The following is a 25,521-nucleotide window of genomic DNA, read 5'->3' on the forward strand; positions in this document are numbered from 1 at the left end:
ATTCACAACAACAGTCCCAGTTATTCATGTGGCTCACTGGGAAAATAAACTGTCTAACCCTGTTATAAAGTATTAACCACACAATCAAATAAAACATGCTTATTTGTGTCCTATTCAATGATATATAAGTCAGAAAATACAAAAAGACAACCACGTTGAAATGCAAAATTTTTAATAATGATGTTAACATACATTTTCTTCAGAGGTATTTTACATACATTTTTAACATTTGAAAAATAAATCTCCTTTATGTGTTTAAATTACAGTAAATATTTAAAATCAAATAAAAAAACCCACATATTTAGACATTAAATGTGCACATTTACAGCAGGTTTTACCAAATTAAAAACGAATTATCAGCTTTTATTCCAAAAACAGAACGAGATCTTGCTTTGGAGCATTTTGAATCAAACAACTACCGGTACGCATTGTAATAAAGGAAATCCCTTAAATATTCAGCACTGTCTCCTTTTCAGCGTAAGCTCATTGTCCATCGCACGTTGTCATGCATTCATCTGTAAATTAACCTTTGATACTCTTCTTTGTTTTGCTTTCAGAATACTTTATTGATGAGATGTAAACAGACAGTGTGACATTCCAGTGGGGATTACTAAAACCACCAAGAACATATAGCGGGATAATCCCGGTGGCCACCTGTGGTTTTCAACAGACATAAAGGTATCATCAAAAGCAGCAGCAAGAAGGTCCAGGATTCAGATGTAAAGGGTCAAATAATCCAAAGCTTCATTACTGTCTCATTGAAAACACACGGCGATGAACTAAGAACCTAAAGCTGATAGCAGATGTTAAGGACAATGCGGGCAAGTGAAGAAGCTTAAAGACAACATAACCTCATTAACCTGAAAATCAACCCTCAGGTAGTTTGGGCCACATAATATCTACACCATAGGTGTCAAACTCTGGCCCGCGGGCCAAATTTGGCCCGCAGCCTAATTACATTTGGCCCGCGAAGCCATACCAAATTATTATTAGAGCTGGCCTACTGGTATTATACAGCTAATATATATATTGTTTAGTATTAAGCTTTGCTCGTTCCATATTCAGTTTTTCAGCAAAACTTGTTTGAGTCCATAAGAAGAGATTCATTCTTAAATGTGGAGGAAGATTTTTTTTTCAATAAATATTAATGTTAGCCCGCGACCTTGTTCCAGTTTTGAATTTTGGCCCACTGTGTATTTGAGTTTGACACCCCTGATCTACACAATAAAAGGCTGCGTGAAAAAGAGGGAAAAAAAGATTAAGGGCCAAATTATCTTTTGCAAAATGCTAGTTTTGAAAGTTAAAATGAAAGAGACGGTTTCGAGTTTGTTTTCATAATAGAAAGAGGGAGGAAAACATCAGCAGGACATTAAGCATTAAGAAAGCAGTTATAGTTCCCTGGTTGTGACACCCTTTTTTTCTGGGTGTAGCATGTTGACCCCCTTTTTCTTCACTCTCACACTGAGCTGAGATCTGACTACAGCTGGAGTCAAATTCAAGCTAAGGGAAAAGTGAGACTCTTCGTAAATTGCTTCCGTAGTCGTGCTCCAGATTCTCTACCGAGTTCTTCAGCTTATTAGCAGAAACACTTTTAGTTCCTGACATAGTCCCAGACAGTGTTAAGTGGCTGTTATCGCATGGCCACTGACACATCTGGGAAAAATCTTTACAGCAACACAGAATGGAGAGAATTTGGGAAATGATTGTATCAGTAACTGCTTTTCACCCCTTTACTGTAAAGCAACTAGTCTCTTAGGAGATGTGGTAGGTAATTGTCACGGTTAAAGCAATCCAGATGCTGTGATGTGCTCTGGCTTTCTGAATTCACTTTCACAATCTAGGATCATAATCTGGAGACACTTCCAGGACACTGCTGCCCGGCTGTCGCTGTTTTGGTCGTGTGTGGCTGGAACTAGCCTGCCACATAGCAAGATAGCAAGCAGAGAAAACCTGCTCATTAAAATGTTCGTGAATAGTCCCGGGCGCCATCTATTTCTTGAAAAGGAGGCTGAGAACAAGAGATGGAGAAAAAGAAGCAAATATTGTTTGAACCAGTAAAACATGCATCACATTTATATTTTATAGCTTTCCGTGTAATATTTAGCTGTACTAGAGAAATACAGTTCGATATAGTGTGATGACGCAGAATGAAATACATTAACTTTATATTCAACCCAACAAGTGAGAGGAGGAGGAGTGAAGCATGAAGCTCAAATGCTAGCCAACACACAAATATAAGCAGTTGTCAGATACTATTAATGTTTGTAGAGTTAAAGAAGTGCTGCTACCACAGAGGCATCATATATTAAATTAACTATATTTTATGATTTATAAAAACACAGAGAAGTTGATGTTATTATGACAACGCAATCCAAAACACCAACAGTAATCAGGTGACATTTTATTTCACTTATCTGCACCTCTTCTCACTGTGGACAAAGTCTGGAGAAGGTTGCTTTTCTCACTGCTGTTTTACATTAGTAGCATACAGGATGTAATATAAATCTGAGCCTCTTTATAGGCAGCAGTCCAACAACCTCAGCTCTTTCTACTGCAGCACATCAGCCAGAGAAACCACAAAAGATATGCTAGATTTCACTTTTTCAAATGTTTAGAGACAATGTTAAAAACCATTAAAAATCATTTTCCACAACTGATGAGTGCAAATAAAATGCCTCTTAATTAATCCTATTTATTAGGTGGAGACAGCAGCTACTCTATAGCATGTGTGGCCCAGGGCCACTTCTAAGACCGCTGCTGTCAGTGGCTGGACTCCTTTATACCTCTGTGGATTAATATAACCAGCAATATAAGAATACATATTTCATCTAAAAAATGTTCAGGCCTCAGTAGACAGACAGTTAGATGCTGGGAATTACACATAAGTGTTTTTTTTTTTTTTAAACAGATGATGACGACAAGACGATGATTTAATCCTCCTTAATTGGGTGAAATGGAAATAACGGGGAATAAAAAAAAATCAGTAGATCGACCCACATCTGTCACTGTAGTGGTTTTACAGAACCTACAAATGGGGGGAAAAAACTGCTGAATAAAACTTGAGGCTAAGAGGTTTCAAAGTGCAATAAAACTTTAATCCTGAAATGATTTCCATGCATCTATGTTAAACTTTGATTTGGGGTCACATGGAACAACTTATTTATTAACCGACACAGGACCGGAGACATTGTGTGTCATGTTGGCACCATCTTTACATGGTACTACTTGAAAATCTGCAACATATAACTGCACATTTTCTTAAAATTTAAGATCCAAATTCTTACAATTACACTTTTTTTTCCCTTTTACTACAACTATATGTAAAGAGCGGTTCCACACAAAATTAACTTTAAGCAACTATGGTATAAAATATGCTGCTCCATTAACTGCATTATTTCTCTGACAAACCTACAATTTAAAGTTGTTCAGAAGATCGTGGGCTCGAGGTGTGAAGCAACCTACGCTTCCATTTTGGTTGCTCATCTTCATCATCATCAGAAAAAGTCCGGTCAACGGGGATCCCTTCCCAGACCAGATTACGTCCTGCAAAGAGCACAAACTGTTGATACTTCACGTACAGAGAAACATACAGGCTATTAGAGTCTAATTTCATTTCTTTTTAGAATTTCATGGGTGGCTACATTGCAAAAGCCTAAATTCTTCAGCTTTATGGCTTACACTCATACTCTGTCAGTGTCACTTTTGGTGCATTTTTGGCAGTTCCAGGGCAAATTACCCCAGATTACCACTGTTAACCCCAGAGGACTCCACACCTTCAGAGGTGTGATCTTTATCGGTAATTAAGATCTGGCATTCCTAACAATCTTGGTCACGCTACAATAGTTTATATACAGAAGGAAAAACACACCTGTTTGCCCTTCAACACTGCTGCTAGCCCATTCAAACGCAAAGATCGACAGATTGAGGCACCACGTAAGAACAAAGACATACTTGGGCTGAACTGATTAAGAGCTAAAACTCAGTACTGTAATGGTAATGTTACTGCAGATTCAGTATTTACAGTTACCTTAATGAAGGAGGTGTGGAGGCTGGTATTAGAGACCCATTATTCCTTTCCCTCACAGGAGTCACATGTGTGCCCCTCAGGTGACATGCTTTTCTTTAACGTCCCTTTATTCTCCCACTGTCTCTATCGCTCTTATCTTCAAGTTATCTCATTGTGAGCGATTCTTCCTATGGTGTCAGATGCTAAAACTCGAGGTCAAAGAGAGCCTCCAGCTCTGCTCAACATGGAAACACAGCCTGAGGCACAGAGGTCAACAGGGGAAATGTTTGATCTGATGCCACGTGTGTGTGGACTCACCTGGAGTAATATCAGTGAGGTGTTTCATTATGTGTATGTTTCATGTTCATGGATCGGTGTAAAGGTGTCTATGAATTAATCGGTTGTTGTGGTTACGAATCTAATGCTAGCAGAGAGTGACACGAGCATACGGCTTTTTTCCACCACTGTGCTTTCGGCCAAGAAAAAAAACGCCCAAAGACTTTGGAAACACACCCATAATGTTAAAATGCTGAGAATAGAGACAGATTCATATGTAGGTAAAAGCCTGGAGATGTCACTGACAAGCTGAAAATACAAGAAAGCATTATAAGACTCTTTTGGGCCGCAAACAACCGACTGTGTGAGCCAAGCCCCACACGGGCTAATCTACCTCCTCCATCCATCTTCACTGAAGCCAAGACGGGACACAGAGCACAGAGCAGAGGGTGCATGTGCATGTGTTTGCGATTGAGAGCACAGAAAATAAGAGCCAAGCAACACAATCTGCTGAACGACATCAATGTGTTTTTCAACTGTATTCTCTCGGGGTGGTTTGAGTTTGGCTGCAACCACAAACAAAACCATTGATACAGTGATCTAGGTTTTCTCAGTAGATTGCAGCACTACAGTACAGGGGGGTATGACTCAGATGTGACGTTACTCCAGCACTGCGAGACGCAGGAAGGTGAAGACCACCTAATGGCCAGCAGTGCTGAAGCAATCTCAACAGACTTGTGTGGGTTTATGACTCAAGTGTTTCCCAGAACCCTTCGACCAGAGGGTATGCGCTCTGCTTATGTGTGCTTTTAAGTTTATGTTCAACCCCTCACCCCCTTGCTTACGTACTCACTTACATTCAACTGTCAACTTTGTTGGACAGTAAAATCGGCGAGAGGAAAGCGAAAACTCAAGGGCTTCACTTTGGTCCGCATCATTAGAAAATAAGATCGTGACCTATTACGTCAGAATACTGGGAAAGGGTGTAAATTTGCCATGTTCAATACTTGCACAACCTGCTCCAAGACATGCTGCATGTGTTTTTGAGCAGCTACTGGAACACAAGGTTGTTTTGAGAAAAGCTGAAACAGCTTGTTTATACTTGTTGGAATACTGAAAAACCATTGCATTGGGCAAGATGGATTTGGGCTATGGATCATTCCCCCATGTTGTTACATACCCCATTAACCTCCCTGTGAGTAGGAAAGGTTGGTGGTTGTCTGGTGACTGTATTACATTTTTATGCATTCTGTGTCAGTAGTTGTGGCGAATAACTGGTCACTCAGAGGTTGAGCGTACAGCAGTCTCATCCTCGGGGAAACCACTTTTGATTGGGACTGTTGTTCCCTCTGACACAAGCAAACACACCCATAAACACAGACACACACACCTGTAATGAGGATAGTTGGCTCCAGAGAGGGTTGGATGCTCTGACTGGTCTCCTCTCCTCTGTCCGGACTGCCTTCACCTTGAGTTGTGAGATTGTCACTGAAAGAATTTACAGAAGACGAAGTGTTTCCTGTAACGCCCACAAACTGAATCCTGAGTCAGACAAGTGGATATGCTTTAGAAACTACAGCAGAGTATCTCATTTTACTCTGCTTTTGAGTACTCGTCTTTCACTGTTAAATATTACTGACCACAAAGGACAGTGTGAGCAGAAACTATGAGTAAAATCTTCCATGCTCTGCACCCTGTAGTGGCCTGTAATGATGAAAGCTATTTAACAAGCCTGACTAAAAACAAGTCAGCCAAAGCCAGAGGTGTGGCAAGCACACATGTGGCTCTGACAGCATTTTGTTGAGTTTCTTAGAAAACAAAACTTGCAATGTGGATGTAAAACAAAAGACAGGAACGTTTTGATTGATTCTATGTTTGGCCAAAATCTAAATACACAATTCCACGTATTTACAACACAGCGCACAGGGAGAGTACCCCTTTCAGGTGAAGGCTGCTCCACTGAAAATCAAAGGGTGAAATCATTTTAAACTGACTGAAAACTTTACTGGACATTACCAGACTAGGACCTACTTGTTACTGGTTAACGTGTAACTACAGAAATTGACTGAATGTACAAAAACCTGTCAATCAATAGAAAATTAACATTTTGTTTTAGAATGAAAGATTATTATTTTAAACAATCACCTGATGATACTGGTTTCTGAAATTTAAAAAAGGATGTCTGTTTTTGTCCATCTTAGATTAAAAGTTAAATGAACTGTGGCTTATTCAAAACCAATCGTCAAAATTCTACGAATAGCTTTTTAGTTGCCTCTATTCAAATGTGCATTTTAGGACATTAGTTGATACACAGGTAAAACCCTTCTATGGACATAACATACAACATTCAGTTGTTTCTGTCCTTAAATTGGACTTTTAAGGCAGATAACACTATAACAGCACTCGAAGCAGACCTTTGTACACCCTCCTCGTCGCTCGGATGGTCGTCCGAGTTTCGAAGCCTTTTGACAGCCTCCTGCAGACCTCTGATCTTGGCCTTCTTCTCGTTCAGCACCATGACAAAACGTGAGTACATTTCCCTCTCTAACGCTTCCTTTTTCTGAACCTGATGCTTGAGCCTGGTGAGAAAAACACATTCATATGACAACAATATTCTGCGTGGAGGTTTCATGCTCTTGTCGGCTATCTGATAGTAATTTGCAAAGGTGAATGACGCTAATCCCAAAAGTCCTGTGTGAACCTCATGCTGTACTCTGGAGAGAAATCAACAAGCGAATAAACAACAGCACATTTTATTTTAATTTTACATGCCAGGCATTAATAAAATTGAAGACATGTGAATCACTTGAAGTAATTTCCGAGAAATTACAAACCCAGCTCGCAATAATGGGTGGATCCCACAATATTCTCAGATGGGCGACCAGTGATGATGTCATACTGGGTGATTTTTGTGGATATAAACAAGCTGGCAACTTAAAGAGAAAAAGGAGTGTGCATGCAGACGAAGCAATCAACAATAAATACCAGCCCAGAACATCTTAAGAAAATTATGAGATTCTGTTGAATTATTTCTCTCATTATCCTTACTGTCCGAGTATTCGCTGGTGATCCTGCTTCAATTTACAGTTTTGCTCCAACAATCGCGAGTTTTCTGTCTCCAGATCTGTGCTGCGCTTTAGGGACTGTCCAATCATCTCACAGGTCAGCTCCAGAGGGTCTGGAGATGGCTGGAGCTCCACAGAGCCCAAGTGCACCTGAAACAAGGAGGAAAAGAAGCTCAGCGACAGAAAGTGAAATGAGACAGCAAGACAAAGTTTGGTTTGCAAGGCATTGGAGAAGATAGACTCAGTCTTTCTTCCTCTGCACTGAGAAGTAACTTCCACTTGCCTCCCTTTGAGGGCAACCAACAAACAGGACAGGTTTACAACTACCTCTGAAGTACCTGGGGATCCTCTGCTAGAAGTTAGGAGTGACCTGAGAAAGTCGCATCTGGCATCAAAATCATGACTACGAAAATGATCCATCACTAGCTTCCAGAATCAGTTCACTGTGAAAAATGAGTAAGCTTCACACTTCTATCATTACAATGAGTCTACAGTACAACGTACCACAAATATTACATAAGATTTTCTCTGAAGCAGGAGAGTTTTTTTCAGGTGATGAGGAGTGTCCTTCTGTCTGGGAGAAACAGAAGATGAATTCACTGGTCACCTGCAAAGTATGCGAGGGGAGAGCAAAGTTTCCTCTCTGTTGGTTTTTGTCGGTGAGTCTTTGGAATCGCAGGCAGGCTTCATATGTAATAAAACATTCCTCATTTGGATTGCATCTTGGCTCTTAGTCACAGGCCAGGGCTGAGGCAAAAAGCAGTGAGCAAAGAAATCGAGAAATTCTAACTTTTAGGTGATGTGTCGTTTTTTTAAAGAGGAAAATGTTATCCTAATTAACAATAGAAACCATGTTTAATACGGTTCATATCATATAGCTGTATTATCTTTGCTTGTTACCTTGGAGATGTTTCCATTTACACACCAACACATAAGTACTCCTCATAAAGAACTGAAAAACCAGAAGGTAATGAGGTGTTAAATCTTCACTTAGCTGCGTGAGGTCGCAGACCCACTGCAATAAAGCCACCATCTTCAAAAGCTCTCATAAAATACTTGTCATTTTTGTCCTGGGCTGATTCTGTCCTGGCAGGCTACACACCTGTTTTCTCCTTTTCTGTTGAACCTGAACATGTGTTACTGAGCAGACAGTGGCTTCATATTGCCCCCAGTTTTATATCCTAAGCACTACTGTGCCCTGGTGCCTTTCGTTCAGTTTCAAAACTTTCCGTCTTCTCTTTTCTCTTCTTCCATGGAAGTATTTCACACTCCCATCAGCACCAGCTGTGCTCTGTGTTCAGTAGTGGTTGAATGTGGTCTCTTAGGGCCTTGAACACTAACTGTTAATGGCTGTTACAAAACTCTGACAATAACAAAGACATTTTATAGGAACAGGGCAAACTAGACGTGTTCTACAAAGCATGTTCGGCTAGCTTGAGAAAACCTAAGATCCCAGTCAGAAGAAAGTGCCATCAAGATGGTAGTTATCAGCTTTCTTTGCTAACCTGGAGTTTCTTTGTTAGGCTCCATGTGCACTCACATTAATTATAACGCATTGTTTGACTGGTGCTGCAAATAAGGCGAGCAACCAGGCCTAATGCGGCAGAAAAACATTGATTTATAATAATAATAATAATAAACGCTTAATAGCACGCAGTGTGATGAGCTTTGACTCTGTCCCATTGTTACATGTTCCAAGAACACGTAGGAATTGCTTTAGTTTGTTGCCAAACCAAAGTGAAATGAATTCTGTTGCTTGATTTAATTCTGGGTGGTAAATTGCTTACAAATGAAACTGATCAGTTTTCTGATCCGTGACCTAGTAGCTGTAATTCCAGCAGTGTAAAAAAAAAACTGCAGCTGTTTATGACTAAACACTAAAACTCTTACATTTTCTGCTTGACCATCTGAACATGAATGCATGCAAACAAGAGTGTACTCAACTTTCCTCGCTGACCCATCTCACTTTGTAGTCAAACCATCTCACTTTGTAGTCAAAAGCAGGAAGTACAACATCAAAGCAGAGGCCCTTTCATAAAATGACCAAAACACAGACGTTATACATTAAACATGACAGGAACATCAGTGAGTACACCCCAGTGAAATATCACTTAAATATAAATCGGCTCCAGCGTGTATCGCCTATCAATAACAACAGTAGAATATTTCCTTATTCAAAGACAAACAGAACATCATTTAATGTTATGCAAAATTATGCTTCATATAGTCTAACATAACACTGACATAAAATGGCCCCAAAACACTACATTTTTCTCAGTTTTGGGCCTTGGACTTGGAAGGGTGTTTGTCTCTGTACATCCATATCAAGGCTCAATCAGTGTGCAAAACTTCACAAATCTGGAAAAGACTACAGGGAGATTGATGACTACCAAAAAATCCGTGGCAGCAGTAATCAAGCCATGTAAGCCAGCTGAGTGTAGGCATGGAGTTCCATTTACCCCGCCTGCGTCTTATTTGGTGATTTGTTCGGATTGTTATAAGCTTTGCCAGTTTACACTTGGCACACTGCTCTCCTCTGGTGTCTGCATGGTCTGGTAGATGCTGATTTCCAGACCATGTTAACGCACAGCTGTTTTCTGCCTGCGATGGCCTGACGACAGTTCTCCAGGGTGGACCCTCCCTCTTGTGCTGCGATGGCTGGCATAAACTCAAGCACTGTCAAACCATCTGGTTCTGTGACTGCACTATTAAATTAAAGCATTATTAAATGATTAGATTTCAAAATCTTGTTCAACTTTACACTTGTATTCTGTATTACTGGTGACTGTCACACACAAGGAGCTCTTTTAATATCATTTGGCAATACATTTATTATACAGTGATAATTATTTAACTTGCACAAGTTTTGGGAGTGAAACTGTAATGCTTAAGTTCAGCTTCGTCAGCGTCCATGTCGACAGTGCTCAGGCTGATCACAACAAATGGAATCAGGACTCAGAGAAGACCACCCGGATACTATTCCCAAGAACTCATAAAAAAGTGGAGCAACACCGGTGATCCAGTGCAGCCTCTTCTAGCAGGGGGAACTTGTGTGAGCATTAGAATTTATCAACAAGTTGACATAGCTGTGATTCAGTTATTGTGCAAGTTAAAGTCCACTGTTAAGATCAAACAGTGAGATGTGTGTAGATAGAGTAAGAATGGGAATTTTTCTGCAAAATGTGAATGTTAACAGAGGGAAGTGATAAAGAGCCACTGTGACGATGTACCAACTTGTATAGTATGACAAGGTACATGCAGACGTGGTCAAAATTTTACACTAATGGGCATCATGGGAATAAATGTCATGGTAATTTGGGGCTTTTCATGATTTATTGGTTCCTTTTTCAGGGTAGAATGAATGTACAGGATACATTTTCAATGCTTTTGGTAGCCATCAACAAGTTTCTGGCATAATTCTGGCTGGATGTTTGATCACTATTCTTGGCAGAATTAGTAAACTTCAGTTAAATGGGTTTGTTTCCTGGCATTGGCCCAGTCTTTAAGCCTAGTACACACATTTTCAATAAACATACAGTCGGAGCTTTGGTAGGCGATTCCAGAAGCTTACAAGAGTTGATCTTTAACAACTGCAGATTCCAAGATCATCAGTTCAAACAATTGTACGTGCATATTATTGATTGTGATGTGGAAAAAGAAGAGTTTGAAAACATCATTCAAAGCCCAGATAACTGACAGCAAGTAAAGACAGAAGGGAAGTTTGAGAAAAGATCAAACTCCTCCTTGACTTACACTCTAGAGGAAAGGCTCCCGCAATACATCAGCTCCATGATAACAGATAATATAAAGGCTCTGTTGAGTAATCTAATATTTTTATGTTGTGTTATGTTATGCTGAAGAATGTTGTCCCCTAGATTTTCTCTCAATCTATAATAATGCTGAACTTTATCTCCGATGTTTTAGACACGGACTCACAAATCTTCCTAACCAACATGTCAACATTGTATTACCCTAATAAGACACTAGACAGAGACATCTAAAGTGCTGGAAGAACAACCTTTATTTACAGGATTAACTTTAGAAATGGAACTCAGCTGCTGTTTATTTATTCTCCTCCTTTTTTTAAATACCAAAGGTAGTGTTTTTTCACTGTCTTTAGTCAAAGGTTATCTGAGAAGACCCACTGCAGTAAACACATCACCAAATATTTAACATTACTCTATGGAAGTCATAAGAAGTATTGTACACTAAACAGAGGTATAAATATGAAAATGCAGTGAAGCAAGATACAAATATCTACATATCAGTGACAGACAGAAAGAAATATTTCTGTAAGTGATCAACGTTAAAACACAGCAATGGACAAGAAGTGCTTTTTTTTCTTATTTTCTTGAGCTTGGGCTCCTCTCCTGGGAAACAGAGATAAAGTTAAAGGTCAGTCTGCACACTGCTGCCAGCCACTGCAAAGATGTGGGAGGTCAGACTGTTTGTCTGTGATGCACAACCCACTACCACATTTTTGTTGCCGAACTGAAACAACACTAAAATAAGCAAACTGCTCACAGCAGTAGTTTCAGCCTCTAACAATATTCAATATATGTCTTATAACACTTAACTTTCTGGACAGAGAGACACGGATAAATTCACTCAAATTAAATGAGATGCTTCATACAGCTAGTTTTTTCTGACATTGCAAGCGATGAATAATCTATATACTGTGGATGTACAATCTTCTTCTATGTATGCAAATTTGTCCAACATTTCAATGTGGTCCAGTGTGTGTGGTCTAGGTGTTTGTTTATGTTAGTCTGTGTGAGTGTGTGTATGTCTCCAGCTTGCAAACCAGACCATAAGGTCAAATGTTGACATAGGTGTGGAGGACAAAGCCAGAAGAACACAGTCCCACTGGAAATGATACCATAACACACTGTGGCCACAGAGGACTGAAAGCTTTCCATGTCACTCCATCTGGCACACCGCTGGAGATCTAAAAGGTAATATGGCCCTAAGGATAAAAAAATACCTTGGTTTAACAACTGGTGACCAATGATACGAAGAAATGCAATGCAAGGCAAATGCGCTCATGTTTATCTAAATCCTAATAAAAACACCGTGAACATGTCCCTGATAAAAGTTTTTTTTTAAATTCTTTATCTGGAAATAACTATTGTGTCTTAGGGACCAGGGAAGTGAGTGGGTGATCACTGAGCACACGATACAAAGAGACAGTGTACAAGAGTGGGCACGGACACTGACGTCTGGGCATCGAAGCAGAGATCCGTTTGTCCCATCGGTTCCCTTATCCGCTCTGCAGAGGCGTAAGGCCAGATAGAGTCCAGGAAGTGGAGGGCGAAAGCAATGAGTCCATCCCGATAAGACACACTTTCACATACGCGGCAAGGACGATGTGGCGCGGAACTAACTGGAGTGCAGATACCGTAGGAAAATACTTAATGGTCACTTTGGGTTGCAGCAGAACAGGAACAGTCGTTCTAAGCACTGATTGTCATTCAAATTGTAGAGGGTACAACTACAAACCTGACTACGATTGCAGAAAGCTGCAGGTGGCACCGGCAGGAGAAACGTGTTGGTGGATCAGACTCTTCTGTGTGGTCGGTGTTCAAATCTGGCTTCCAGCTGTGCCACAATTTCCCAGACTTCAATGGGACTGCAAAAGCTAAAGATGCAACCAATTTGTCCTCATTTTTGCTATTTGGTGTTTGAGTCAGTGCACTTTTTGTTTGTTTTTTTGTGTGTTTGTTTTTAAACTCAAACCACAATAAAAGCATTTGGCCAACTTCGTGGCAATGAAAAATTTGCAATTACAAAAATGAATTTAGGGAATTCTCTGCTCTAGCCAAACAATTCTATTGTTAACGTTGTATACAATAATGCAGCGCTATGACAAACCCATTATGTACACACACATACAAAAAACTATCAGTTATCCAGGGGCTTCCTGTGATTTTCTAAAACCTGTCACTTTCACTTTAGGTCGTATTTCAGCGCCAGCCTCGAAGCACCGGGATTTGGACCGTAATTTTTGACAGCTGACAGAAGATGATTGAAGCCACAAGTGAACAAATGGGACACAGATGTGTCCATGTTTTCTGTTTGTCAAATAAAAGTTATCGAGTATTTCACTGGGGACTCAAGCAGTGCAGCTTGACACCAACCACAAATTTCACTGGAGGAGCCTAAGTTCTGTTATTCTTTAGTATAAATTTATCCATTATGTACTTGAACATGACAGATTAAAATTGTCAGCAAATCATGTACATGATCATTTTTTAAGAGATGGGTACTTGGAATGAAAATCTGAATTCCAAATTAGAAAGACGAGCCTGTAAATGACCAAAAGTGAAAGCTTCATAGATAAAAAAGATAACAATCCGGTTGTTCAGTCTGACGTCACTAGCCGTGTCTGGGTCTAAACTCCGCTGCAGGTCCATATATCAAACGATCACTATGGCATTACTGAGAGTTGAAAAACTGTCTAAAGTCTTTCATCTTTAATAAAATGATCAGCGTTCTGCTCTACCAGGTGTAACAATTGAGTTTAGCATCCAGGCATCCATGAAAACGGAATTTATGACATTTAACGGAGTTAGAAGTTAGCAGGGAGTTAGCTCGCTAGCTTCTATCTAAATACAATATAGCATGTCCTGACTGCGGGGTTTTGGAAACAAATTAAAACGTACAGCTCTGCTATCACTTCCAGCATAAATGAAGACAGAAAACTAAACAGCAGTGACGTTTGTAGGGTTACTGAAGTTGGGCTAGCTGGTATATAATGATGTGCTACGGGACCGCTAGCGACACAGCTATGTTAGCATAATATAAACAAGCTAACTTTTTTCCCACTCGATAAAAGTTACCGTGAGTGTTCTCGGTGGTCAGGAACAAATGTAATCGCATGACAGGATGCTGTAAAAGGACCAAACTTCAGTCAGGAGAACAACTGATCCATCCACAATACGAGGTTAGTCATTCATATACTGCTGCATGGGCTGGGCTGTAGTTACATCCCAAGGTTTTAAAAACTGAGCTTAAATAAATGATTAGCGGTAATAAAAGCCGACGGAGGTCAACAGTGATCACTGACTGTTTTAGGAGCTTTTTGAGATCAAATAGAAGAAAATATATAACATTAAACATGTTAACAACACAAAAGCCATATTAAACGCAGACTACTTTAGACCCGGAAGTAGGATTCGTCGCGTCATCACTGAACAACCGGATAAGTTAACCATAGTAATTCTTCCATAGTTAATCAGCCATTCATTAGCAATTTTTACACAGCTGTTTGTGTGCTTGACTTAAGTTGTCCTTGGCTTTATGTTCAAAGATTTTTAGCATTTTTTTTATTATTATGTATCTTTTGTCATTGAGAAGCTTACAGCTATATCTGAAGAAGAAGCAGCAGGCCTAAAAAACTATCTAGACTAGATTAGAAGTATTGGAAATTTATGTCCTTAAGAATCATTTTAAAAAATATCCAGTGGAGATCTGACACAGGGCCTGAAAGATGCATTTACCAATTGCCAAAACACCAATATATAAAGAGGAGATCATGAGAGAGGTACAACAGTGAGTGCCCACAGCGATCTGTAAAACATGTTGGAGGCTCTGTCGTGGTTTGGGGCAACATTTCAGCCAGTGCAGTGGTGTCGAGGAACACTGAAAAATACTGTGAGATTTTGATTCACTGCGCAATAACATTTGTAAACCACCTGATTAGCAACAGCTTCATTTTTCCAGCATGAGAATGATCCCAAACACACTGCCACAGTGGAGGACCATCAGTAATTGATTGGCCTCCCCAGAGCCTGGACCTCAAGATTATTGAATCAGTGTGACATCATGTCGGCAGAGAACAGAGAAAAAGGCAGCCAACATCCAAAGAAGAGCTTTGCATTTCCTTCAAGAAGCCTCTCTACTTCAAGATTAGGTTTCAAATTTTCCTTTTTGATAAAGCATGTGGTTAGGGCTGGATCAAGTGACCCTGAATTCTCCCTTAGTCGTGTTGCAGCTTGCTGGGGACTTCCCATGATAGACTGAGCGCTTCTTCTTCACACACCTCTTTTCGTTCACTACGTGTTTATGCACCATTTTGCATTTAACCATTAGTTATTATTAATCTCTGGCTCTCTTCCACAGTGTATATTCTATCCTGTCTCTTGAAATGGAATTGAATTAAAAACTACTACACTACCACTACTACTAGTACATGTAACACACACTCCTATTTGTAAACGTTCACTGCATGTACAAGCTTAGCGTGGGAAAATGTCTTCGCGTGGAGAACTTTTAAATGAAGTTGTTAAAAAAGGTAGTTTCTTATGATATAAAATAGAGGCTATGAAGAGATCAATCTAATAAAAATGGAAACAACTTACTGTAGCACAGAAATGCAGCTGACTCAGGCAGGTATAAAATACACTAAAATTGTAAAAACAAAAATCACACTCTTAGATGACAGTAAATTAACAAGTGACCTATCCAAAATCTTAGGTTTGTGGATTTAACACATTTGCAGAAGACTTAAGTTAGAGTTCAGTGCTGGATTTTTGACAGATGTGTACTTAAACAGACATTAAGGAGGAGATTATGTCTAATTTATGTGTGTAAAACACCTGCTTAGCTGTAGTTTAACATGAAACAGCCGACTGTATTCATCATTACATCGTCTGAGGTCATAATCATAAAATATTAACGTCATGTCAAATCTACCACCTGTTGAGTCTCCACCTTCTTTTCTTCTCTTTCTAAAGGAAACTTGCACCCTCAAATTAGCCGCGAGAAATATGTTAAACTTTTTAACCTCTGACATATAAATAATGGGGGCAGTACGAAGGCAGATTAGGAAAAAATACTATGAATAGAAGGCGTAAGAATAAAATGTGAATTTGCACGTTATATAAAATTTGGTCATGATGGGTTTTCTTCTGCACATCGTGAAGATAACTGCAACCATGGAGAATTGATTTTTTTTTTTTTAAGTATACAGAGGACTGCGCAATTTTAGGCAACTGCCAATCATTTTCTGTGGTCCTGCAAGAATCCTGCATGAATTAATTCCAGTAGCCATTTTCACACCTGGAATCCAGCACTGAATTTTTCTCTACAGACGCAGGTACATGTAGGAACGCAAATGTCTGATGTAGATCATACACAGCAGCTCCCTCACCTCCATCTCTAAACAACGTCCCGAACTGATTTACCCAAAAGATCACGTTTGAAAACAGCTGGTGACTTAATGAAGTGTAATGAGGCATTTTTAATGGAGAGCATAAGGTGTTACAATAATCGAGGCATCTTAAAGTATGTGTAAATTACTGTTAACATCAGTAATGTACTGTAGGATGTTCTCAGTCATCCAGGTCATGGTAAAGAAAAGCGACTTGACTTCTTTAAGTTTCTTGAAGAGGTGAAAGGTTATTGTAGGACCTAGTATCCTTACTACATCCACAATAATAATAAGCAAGACATTGTTAATTATGTTTTGGTTTTTGATTTTAAAACTGAGCTACATGTGTATTTCTGTGTCTGAATGAGCAACCACTTGCTCAACAGCTTTGTCAAGTGTGGTACGCAAAGGCTGATGGCCTCAGAGCCTTTTTTTTTAACCAACAGTATGTCTGTACATGTTTGGACATGGACACATGCATGCAAATGGCCCTGTTGCCCACAATAATAGAGATAAAGAAAGCCAAGAGGATCTGAAGAGAGAAAAGGGGTCTAATCAACTGTCTTTCAAAATGGCTGGATGAGGATGGCCCTCTCCATAAATCTGGGTTTTATGGTTACTACAGTGTTCCTAACCTCCTGGGGTTCTTCATCTGCCAGCACAGCATTACAAGATCCCAAAGTAACCTCCTCAGAGGCAGAATCTCACAGTTTGAAAAAAATAACATCAAAATCAACCGCCATGGCCTGCGCTTCATCGAGCGTGTCATTCCTGCCTGCCTGAGCAAAGCATACAACATGTGTTTCTAAACTTTTTCAGTATTTGTCAGTGACTGTTGCATAAATTTAACATTGCAACAGTGTGAGCCATAATTATCTTTCCTTGTAACAAACCTTTAGTGAGAAGCCTTTTTCTCGTTTTCCAGCTACAGCCATTACACCACTAACTAATAACACTACCTTTGGATGACTGGTAACAAACTGCACTGAGTACTTCCTGTCTGTAGCCTGAAGGCCACCAAGCCTTTCTGATTCTCCTTTAATGTGGGGAAACTATAAACCTTATCTTTTCAACGGTCCCTTGTAAAAACCAAAAAGAAAGAAAAAAAGGAAAATCAAGAAAACTTCCTTTCGATTTTGTTGTGTGTTGTTAGATGTCCTCAGGGAACAGTGACAAGAGGGGAGTCCATGGTGCTGTGGAAGATGGAGTACTGATAATACATCGTGTTTTACTCCATAAGATTGGGGTCTATCGTTGAGCCCCATCACTGAGGCCTGTGCTTCAAAGCTACAGGCAAGGAAAATTACAACTGCTGCACTTTTTACACTTGTGCCACATCCATTCAATGCATGAAACAGCAGCATTTTCTCTTCATTTGTTAAGGACATTTACGCTGAAAACAACCCTGCATTAAAATATTTATCCCCGTGTCAGGAGGACTACATAAAAGACTGACATCTCATCAACCGTCATTCAAAACAAGCTCTCTTTTTACTTGCTTTCACAGAACGAAGGGTAGTTTAGTGCGGCACTTGCTCAAGTTAAGCAATTAGTTCCTGCCTCACTATGAAAGATATATTGATTCCAAGATTTCCAGACCATAGTCAATGTAAAAGATGGATATAGCTTTTGTGTCTTTAAAAAGTGAAGCCAACATCGAAAGGTCTTAAACAAACCAGCATGCATGTGATCGGCCACCAGGGGGTGTTTCCTGTGGTTGCAAAAAGTTTTTCAATTCCACAGAAGCTTATATTTAAGGATGAGGGTATGCTCTTTGGTTCTTAGCCAACAAATATCCTGTTCATTCCTCCCATGTCTGTCTTTTCTATTTGCCAAAAATCCGGCTGCTTCATCATTAGTCTCTTAATAGGTGGAGACACAACCTTGAAAAAGCTTTCTGTGAGTTTTAGCATTCATCTTTTAAAACCTATCATTTATGTAAGGCAAGACCCAAGGGCTAATGTAAAGACAGGCTAGGAACCTTCTCTTATGTAACATCCAAAGCATCAGCTGTCTTTTCAAAAACCTATTGTCCATATTGCTTGACATTGCTTGAGTGTTTACTGTAACCATCTGCAAACTAGTCAACTTGCAGTTTACATTATTGTCTTCAATACTGCCAGAAACAGGTTTTGTAAAGGTCACTGCAACCTTGACCACTAAATTCTTATTAGTTTATCGGTGACTCAAGATTCATTTTAATACATACTTTTTACAAAAACCTTATCCTGATTTATCTCTAACCTGGTTACGTACTCATTTTCTATGCTTAGCACTTTGCACCATAAAATGCTAAACATAATGAATGATTATTGTAGCAAACACTGTACAAATCCACACAAAACCTTTGCTTACCGAAATATCATTACAAGTCTTCTCATACAAGAGATAACGGCGATCAGGAGAGAGGCCAAAGGTATACATCTCCTTGTCTTCGCTTCTTCCTCCTCCACTTTTTGTTAGGGCTTGAAGAAGATCCTCAACATATCTCTCTCTTGGGACTCCTATGTCATTGGCTTCCCTTGTCATATCATCCTCTGAAACTGACAAAAAAAAAAAGCTTTGCTCAAACATCTTATTGTCTTTTAAAAGGCATTTTTCTCATATTTAAAAATTTTTTTCAAAGCTGTACACCTGACAGAAACTGGATAGAGGGGAAGGAGCAGATTACAGAACAAGAAGTGTAAACATTTATTATGTAGTAACCCATGAATGCACGTGAAAGCGGATTTGAAAGGAAGCATGCAGAGAAACCAAGGGGACTGTCATCAGCTGCTGCACAGCTGCTAACGTTGGCTTGAAAGTCCCAATTAGCACATGAAACAGAGAAATACTGACGAGCTACAAGCCTGCACGTAGCTGTCACAAACTCATCTCCACCTGTCATCTCTCCAGATGGACAGCAATGGAAAACTAGAGAGCAGTTATGTTCCAGATGTCCTTCCAGAGTATGGGCATTCATGTACAGACACACACAGGCACACACAGACACTCACTAGTGGCTTACTATATACAAAGACAAGCCTTGTAGATTTTAATCTGCTTTATACACCTGTAAGCTGCAGCGTAGGAGTGAAGAAGGATGATGAAACGAGGTCACGTCTGTCCCTCTTGTTAAAAGACCAACAGTTATAACACTATGATAATATGATAAGGGGGTCGGCCAGGTGCCTAGACAGCTTGGATGAATGGTTGCCTGATGAATAGCAGCCCTGCTAACCACTCAGACTAGGTAATTAGAAAAAAATGAAAGTCTTTCTATTACACTTAAGCCTAAATTTAAGGTAATTTTCATCTATTCTAAACTATTCTTCTTACATCTCAAATATTTACCTTCTCCAATCCATGCTGAGCTGCCATTTGTAAGAGCTAATGTGAAACCAGCACCCAGGTCTATGGCCCAGTCCACTCGCAGGAAGTACGGAGTATCTGGATCATCACTTAGTCTAATTTGACAAACTGTACCGCTCATGTTTCTCACATATCCGAGACCTGCAGAACACCAAAAACAGAAATTCAGACACTCTAAACAAGAAGAAATTAAAATGCAATTTTCCGGCAACAATTCCTATGAGTGTTTATAACATTTTGTAGGTTTGTTAGTTTTGAGTCCTAAGACCTCCTTCGAAGACAGTGCTCTAATCAATCTGTTTTCGTGGTGTAAGATTGTGTTAATCTTCCCTTTGCATCAATGTGGTTCATTGTTTCACTGCTTGGATTTGGTAATAAAAAAACGTTCCTGTGTATGCCTTCAGTGGGGGTCTCTCTGAGTCAGTGGGACCACACGGAGATTAACATGTTTTGGCAGGTTTTTGTGTCTGCCTTGAAACCACCAGGAAAGTAATTACATGCTGTTAAAGCGAAATAGAGGAATATTACTGAAACAAACCAGTTGTTTCACTGGTTTTATACAATTAGTACATTATCAAATTTATACAGTAGCGTGCAAATGCATCCAGCCAGCCCTCATTTTTTTACATTTTGCTTCCAAGGACCCAGACTCACATTTTCAAAGTGATCTTGAGCAGTAGTTCTCCAGGCTTTCAGAAGATCTTTCAAAGTTATTTTTTATTTTTGTTTGACATTGGCTGCTTTTTCACTCATTTTCAGTCCAGTCTTTATATGCCAACTCTACACATAATATGCAAGTTAGGAAAGAAGTGATTTTAAATTGTATGTTTGGGCATTTTGGTACTCGTAATCTGTTGCAAAACTCATAATACATCCGCACTTATTTAGATGAATTTACAGAAAATGTCAAAGACGACAGGCATAAAATAATATTTTTTATACCAGAAAAAAAAGTGATTCCCAAAGAGCTATACGGGAAAAAAACTGTATCTGAAAGTCATGTCCATAAAAAATAGGGGGAAAAAATCAGCAAAGAGATGCATCTGACCCTTCACTTGATTCATCTACTATTGAAACGGCCCCAAGTCTCAAGGACAGCTTTCAAGAAGTTATACTTAAGGAAGGGAAACAGTGAGAAAATGCTGAGATATGCCAAATTACACAAGAACTGGACTGAAAATCAGTGGCAAAAGGTCTTTTAAACAATGATGCAAATTTTGGTTCAAATCATCATCAGTTTGTACGAAGGAGATCAGGAAAGAGGTACAGCAGTGAGTGTCAGTATCCATCAGTAAAACACAGTCTAGACTCTTTCACGGTTTGGGTCGTTTCAGCCAGTAGTGTTGGAGATCTTGACAAAATGAATGTAATTATGGATGCAGATAAGTTGGTCGTTGGTCGTACCAGAGTTACTTTTAAGCTTGTTATAGTTGTTTTTGCTTTTTACGCTGTAATTCATACATGTTTGCTAATGTTTCAATAAATCACTACATCCATTTCCCACTTTTTAAGCACAATATGAAATAAGGGATGCTTTTACACAGTTCTGTATTTCTTAATGGGAGCTTAAACTATCCTACTAATGCCAGAAACAGCCTGTTATTAGTTGTGAAAAAGTTGGTCTAACGATTACAAAAACTTTAACGTAATTAACTCAAAAAAGGGGGTGGGGGTGTCTTTGATTGCTAGTAAACTTTTACTTGATTATGCATATCTAGGTCAGAACATATGATTACTGTTTCCACATCGAGTGAGAGGTGAGCTGGACAGTTTCCCTGCTTAAATACAGGGCAAAGTGAGTGGAGACGGAGGAAAAAGCAAGACAGCTTAATTGGCAGTTAGCCAAGCTGAACATGTCTGAAAAAATGAAAATGAGTGCCTTTGGACATTGTGCTTTTAGTTATGATGTGACATGTATCCCCCACCACATATGCTGACAGAGCAGGTGGTCAAGGTTATTCAAAATGAGACATGCTCTGCGCAGGGGGTACGCACACACCCTATTCACACACACAAACACATGCATGCACAAAGAACTGTGCAAAAAGATTAAAGTTGACCCTTTGTGCCTTACGAAGGGGTGTGGTTAGGCAAAGGGGCCAACCAAGACTAGGGAGCTGAAGGCATCAACTTTAACCTCATAAAGTGAGCCCGGCTACTCATTAGTTACTGTAACATCTGTTGTTCAGGGACGGTGACCCTGTGGTAATGACAGAAGGACTTCAATTAAATAAACAGCACTGCCTGTGAGGAATGGAGAGATACTCAGAATCATCAAAGCCAATACTGATTTCTCACTGTTAGCATCTGTTCAGTAACACAGCCAGCAGAGGCAATCATCTGAATTGCTTAAATCATCAACTAAAACTACCCTAGAGATTCGACACATAGCTTTTACGTTCTTTTTCTACTCCTTCTGTAATTTTTTGCTCAACCTTTTCATTGTCACTTCTTCTGGATTGCCTCATTCGCAAACAGCAAGACTTAATTCTGTTTAGAGGAAGTACCAGGCCAATGAGTCACAAAGAGGGCCTGTAATTATGCATCTTGTGCCTTAAACAAGGAGTTCATAAGGAGTAAAGAAAAAGCCAAGATAGTTGACTCTCTCCCTTGTGAGCCTTGACAATTAGACCCATCCTCTCACTGTACTTTCACTGGACTTCTCCTCCTGTTTTCTCCAACACAATAGGCTCAAGACGAAAAGGACAACTCTTTGGCAAATCCACTGCTTTTATGACCAGTTAGGGATTAAAGCAATGCTGCCCTAAACAACAGTAAGTGGGGCTGGGGCCTTTTGTTCGTTATTCTTTTCAGGTATTGGCTTCAGCCACTGGGCACAGTTACAGAAAATATAATATTTACTATAGTAAATCACGGCCTTAAAGCTAAAACATCTGTCTGAACTGGGCTACACCCTGATCATGTCAGAGGCAGACTTTGTGAAATGTCCCCATAAGCTAGCTGATAGATGCCTCTGCATTAGAACCAGGGTTTTAAAAAGTACTGTAATTTACCAAGATGCTTCGAACATATATTATTGCTGTCTGAAGGGGAAAATGTGATGCAGTGGTAATGGGAAACAACAAAAAAGTAGGACATGTTGCACAACATGACACGCCTTCACTTACATGCAGAAATGTATTCTGAACTTTATTATAGATTATAGATGGAAAACTTTCTTTTCACCACTGGGTAGGAAAACAAGCTGAGATTGGTCACAAAATAATGAGTACCTACAGTACTCCTATTGCCTGATAGGAGGGAAACCTGCAGTCGTAGTCTGACTTGGACAGACTGCAATCACTCTCAGAGAGATTGTTGAAGGTTTGCAAATTATTGCTGTCTAATTTATAAATGCAGACAGACTGCCATAAGTTTGAATGAGTTTTTGTCAGAAAGCACAACTCAAGGGGACTCAACTCAACTGGCTGCCAGCTGGTTGTATTCTGGTTATATTCCTGTAACACAGGAAGGTTACTGAGTGCAAATGTAATAGCTAAATGCAAATTTCTGTCTATATCGACAGCAACAGATTTGTGATTTTTGACAACTTATCGCAGCTAGTTGCTGTATTATCAGAAACACATTGCATGCAATTGCCAACTTGACTCCATTCGACCGCAGACTGATAGCAGACTGCCTCTGTCTTATGGCAGTGACAGTGTCTCATTTTGCAGCTGAAAAATAACTGAACTAATAACTTTATCTTATGAGATAAAACAGATGAGTACATAATTAGCAGTTTTAAAAAGGGGATTGCAATATATGTTATTATAATACTGCATATTGCAAAATGTTAAAAATCGCAATAGTATATCGTGAGTGAAGTATTGGGAAAATATCGTATGGCAGTGTGTCCGGTAAGTACCACTTATATTCAGTACTGTACAATAGTTTTCCTATACCAATAGCCCAAACTCTACTGATCTCTAATTCATTTTGCACTGTGAAAATAACCCTAAACCCCAAAGAATCATAAAGAACAACTATTTCTTCACTAACAAGAATTTAAAAAAAGTCCTGCAACAAAAAGTATGGTCCCAATGGAGCCCTGATCTCTACATCAATCAGCCACTTCAAGATAAAATGAAGAGACAGAAGAAACTAAAAAATCACAGATCCACTAAAGAATAGTAACTAGGGCCATAATGTATGTTAATGCATTTACTTCTCTTTCAAGTGAACATACTCACTTGAAAGAACCTGGACTAAGAACTGTGCTCCTACTGCTGGTTTTGATGACACTAAAACCATGGGAAGAATAATGAAGGCATGACAGATTCTTCATAACAGAAACCACTACTGCAAGCAGACATTATATGTTCAAAGCAAGCCAGCCTCCATTATCACAGAAAACGAGTGCAGTGGAGTTTTTCAAATTTTCTTTTGTTCATTTTCTGCTAACTTAATAATATGGTTACAGAAAAAATAAGTACTATTACAGTAAACCACTTGTTTTATAACAGAAACCTCAACACAAGTGGTTTGCAAAAGAAAGGTACTTTGTATTCTGGTGAAATTAGCCGGATCAGGTCGGAGCAGACATCAAGCACGCTGATGTCAGCTTGCTGTAACACTTCCAGTATCCCGTTTCAAAATAACCAAAAGTCAAAAACATCTTTAAAAAAATAAAGCTTGAGGACTGTTTCACTCTTGCAAATGTAAATATGGCCTGATTTTAGATCTCACAAACAGAAGGCCACACCAAGTCTTGATTTAACTTCAGTAATCAAATGTGCATGTATTGTACTGTAGCCAAAATGGATCACTGTAAACTATATAAAAGAAAATAAATTTGACCACATTAAGAGGAATGTAAGCCTACATGTAAGCCGGGCCCATCTCTTTGTCTTAGGAACACATCTGAAGGCAGACATTGTCTTAGACAGCTAAATAATTAGCAGTCTAAGACAATGAGCAAACAAATTTATTCTTCTAATTTCTAGGAGTGCTGAGGAGGGAAATGTCTGGGGGGAAATTTATGAAACACTGTTTGAATGCAATTAAGATGCTGCCATGGCTGGTTAGAGAGGGAGGGAACATCATTGTGAAAACTTTGAGAGAAAAGTGGACCACAAAAATTTCTCTCTTACATCACCAAGAGAGAAATATGAGCTATATAATGTAATTTTTTGCACATTAAACTTTAAAAACAAAGACAAGCACACCACGAATGATACCAATTAGCAAAGTATAGTTTTAACACATTTGTCTGTAGACAGTCTACACTACTGTCTACAGACTTGAACAACTCTCAAGTATTTTCAAGCTAGTACTCAAGTTTGAGGGTATAATATCTAAATATTGTATAATAATGTTCATTTCTATTTTTCCTTTATATGTTCAGAATAGATTTTATCATTAGCAACGAGCTGGCTCTGCAGGTGCCGACGTCTTAGACTTCAAATAACTTTATGTGTGCATTATTATAGAACAAAGCACAGTGGCATAGGCGCTATGGCAAGGCGCCGAGTCATTAGCGTGTTATAGACGACTCGAATTTTCCTCTAGTTCTTACAAATGAAGTACAAATTCTTCTTCGAAAACTTAGCACTATGTGGACCAACAACTGCGATGTGAAAATGAAGCAATTATTTTATGAAACTGATATCATTGAAGCACTCACTCTTGACAGCTTCGACAGTAGTTTCAACCTTCAACTCTTGTGCTTT

The 25,521-nt window shown here is 39.3% G+C and overlaps 1 protein-coding gene across 2 annotated transcripts; it reads right to left on the reverse strand.

The window, feature by feature from the left end:
- Window positions 1–206: 206 nt before the first annotated feature.
- On the reverse strand, window positions 207–25,518 carry LOC146562421 (DNA repair protein XRCC4-like). 2 transcript variants are annotated; one of them, XM_085294151.1, is made up of 8 exons: window positions 25,476–25,518; window positions 19,832–19,990; window positions 18,854–19,041; window positions 7,331–7,497; window positions 6,697–6,861; window positions 5,673–5,770; window positions 3,413–3,543; window positions 207–2,008 (listed from the first exon to the last, which is right to left on the reverse strand). In XM_085294151.1, the coding sequence occupies exons 2-7, from the start codon at window positions 19,968–19,970 to the stop codon at window positions 3,416–3,418; spliced, it is 885 nt and encodes a 294-aa protein (XP_085150277.1). In that variant the 5' UTR covers window positions 19,971–19,990; window positions 25,476–25,518; the 3' UTR covers window positions 207–2,008; window positions 3,413–3,415. The 2 variants fall into 2 exon arrangements, with proteins under 2 accessions (XP_085150277.1, XP_085150278.1); XM_085294152.1 differs by having other exon boundaries at window positions 207–3,025.
- Between the last annotated feature and the right edge of the window lie 3 nt (window positions 25,519–25,521).

Source organism: Mchenga conophoros, linkage group LG12 (genome assembly GCF_057382185.1).
Source record: "Mchenga conophoros isolate Kocher_MC1m ecotype Shallow Benthic linkage group LG12, M_conophoros_male_GT1.1, whole genome shotgun sequence".
Taxonomy (NCBI): Eukaryota; Metazoa; Chordata; class Actinopteri; order Cichliformes; family Cichlidae; genus Mchenga; species Mchenga conophoros.

What these genes read in the sequence shown, in the direction of transcription:
- LOC146562421 (XM_085294151.1), bottom strand. Translation starts at nt 19,970, where the DNA reads ATGAGCGGTACAGTTTGTCAAATTAGACTAAGTGATGATCCAGATACT. An exon ending in AGACTTGTAATGATATTTCG is followed by an intron (nt 7,498 to 18,853) that starts GTAAGCAAAGGT and finishes TCCTTGTTTCAG; the next exon opens with GTGCACTTGGGCTCTGTGGA. An exon ending in GACGAGGAGGGTGTACAAAG is followed by an intron (nt 5,771 to 6,696) that starts GTCTGCTTCGAG and finishes AAATTCTTTCAG; the next exon opens with TGACAATCTCACAACTCAAG.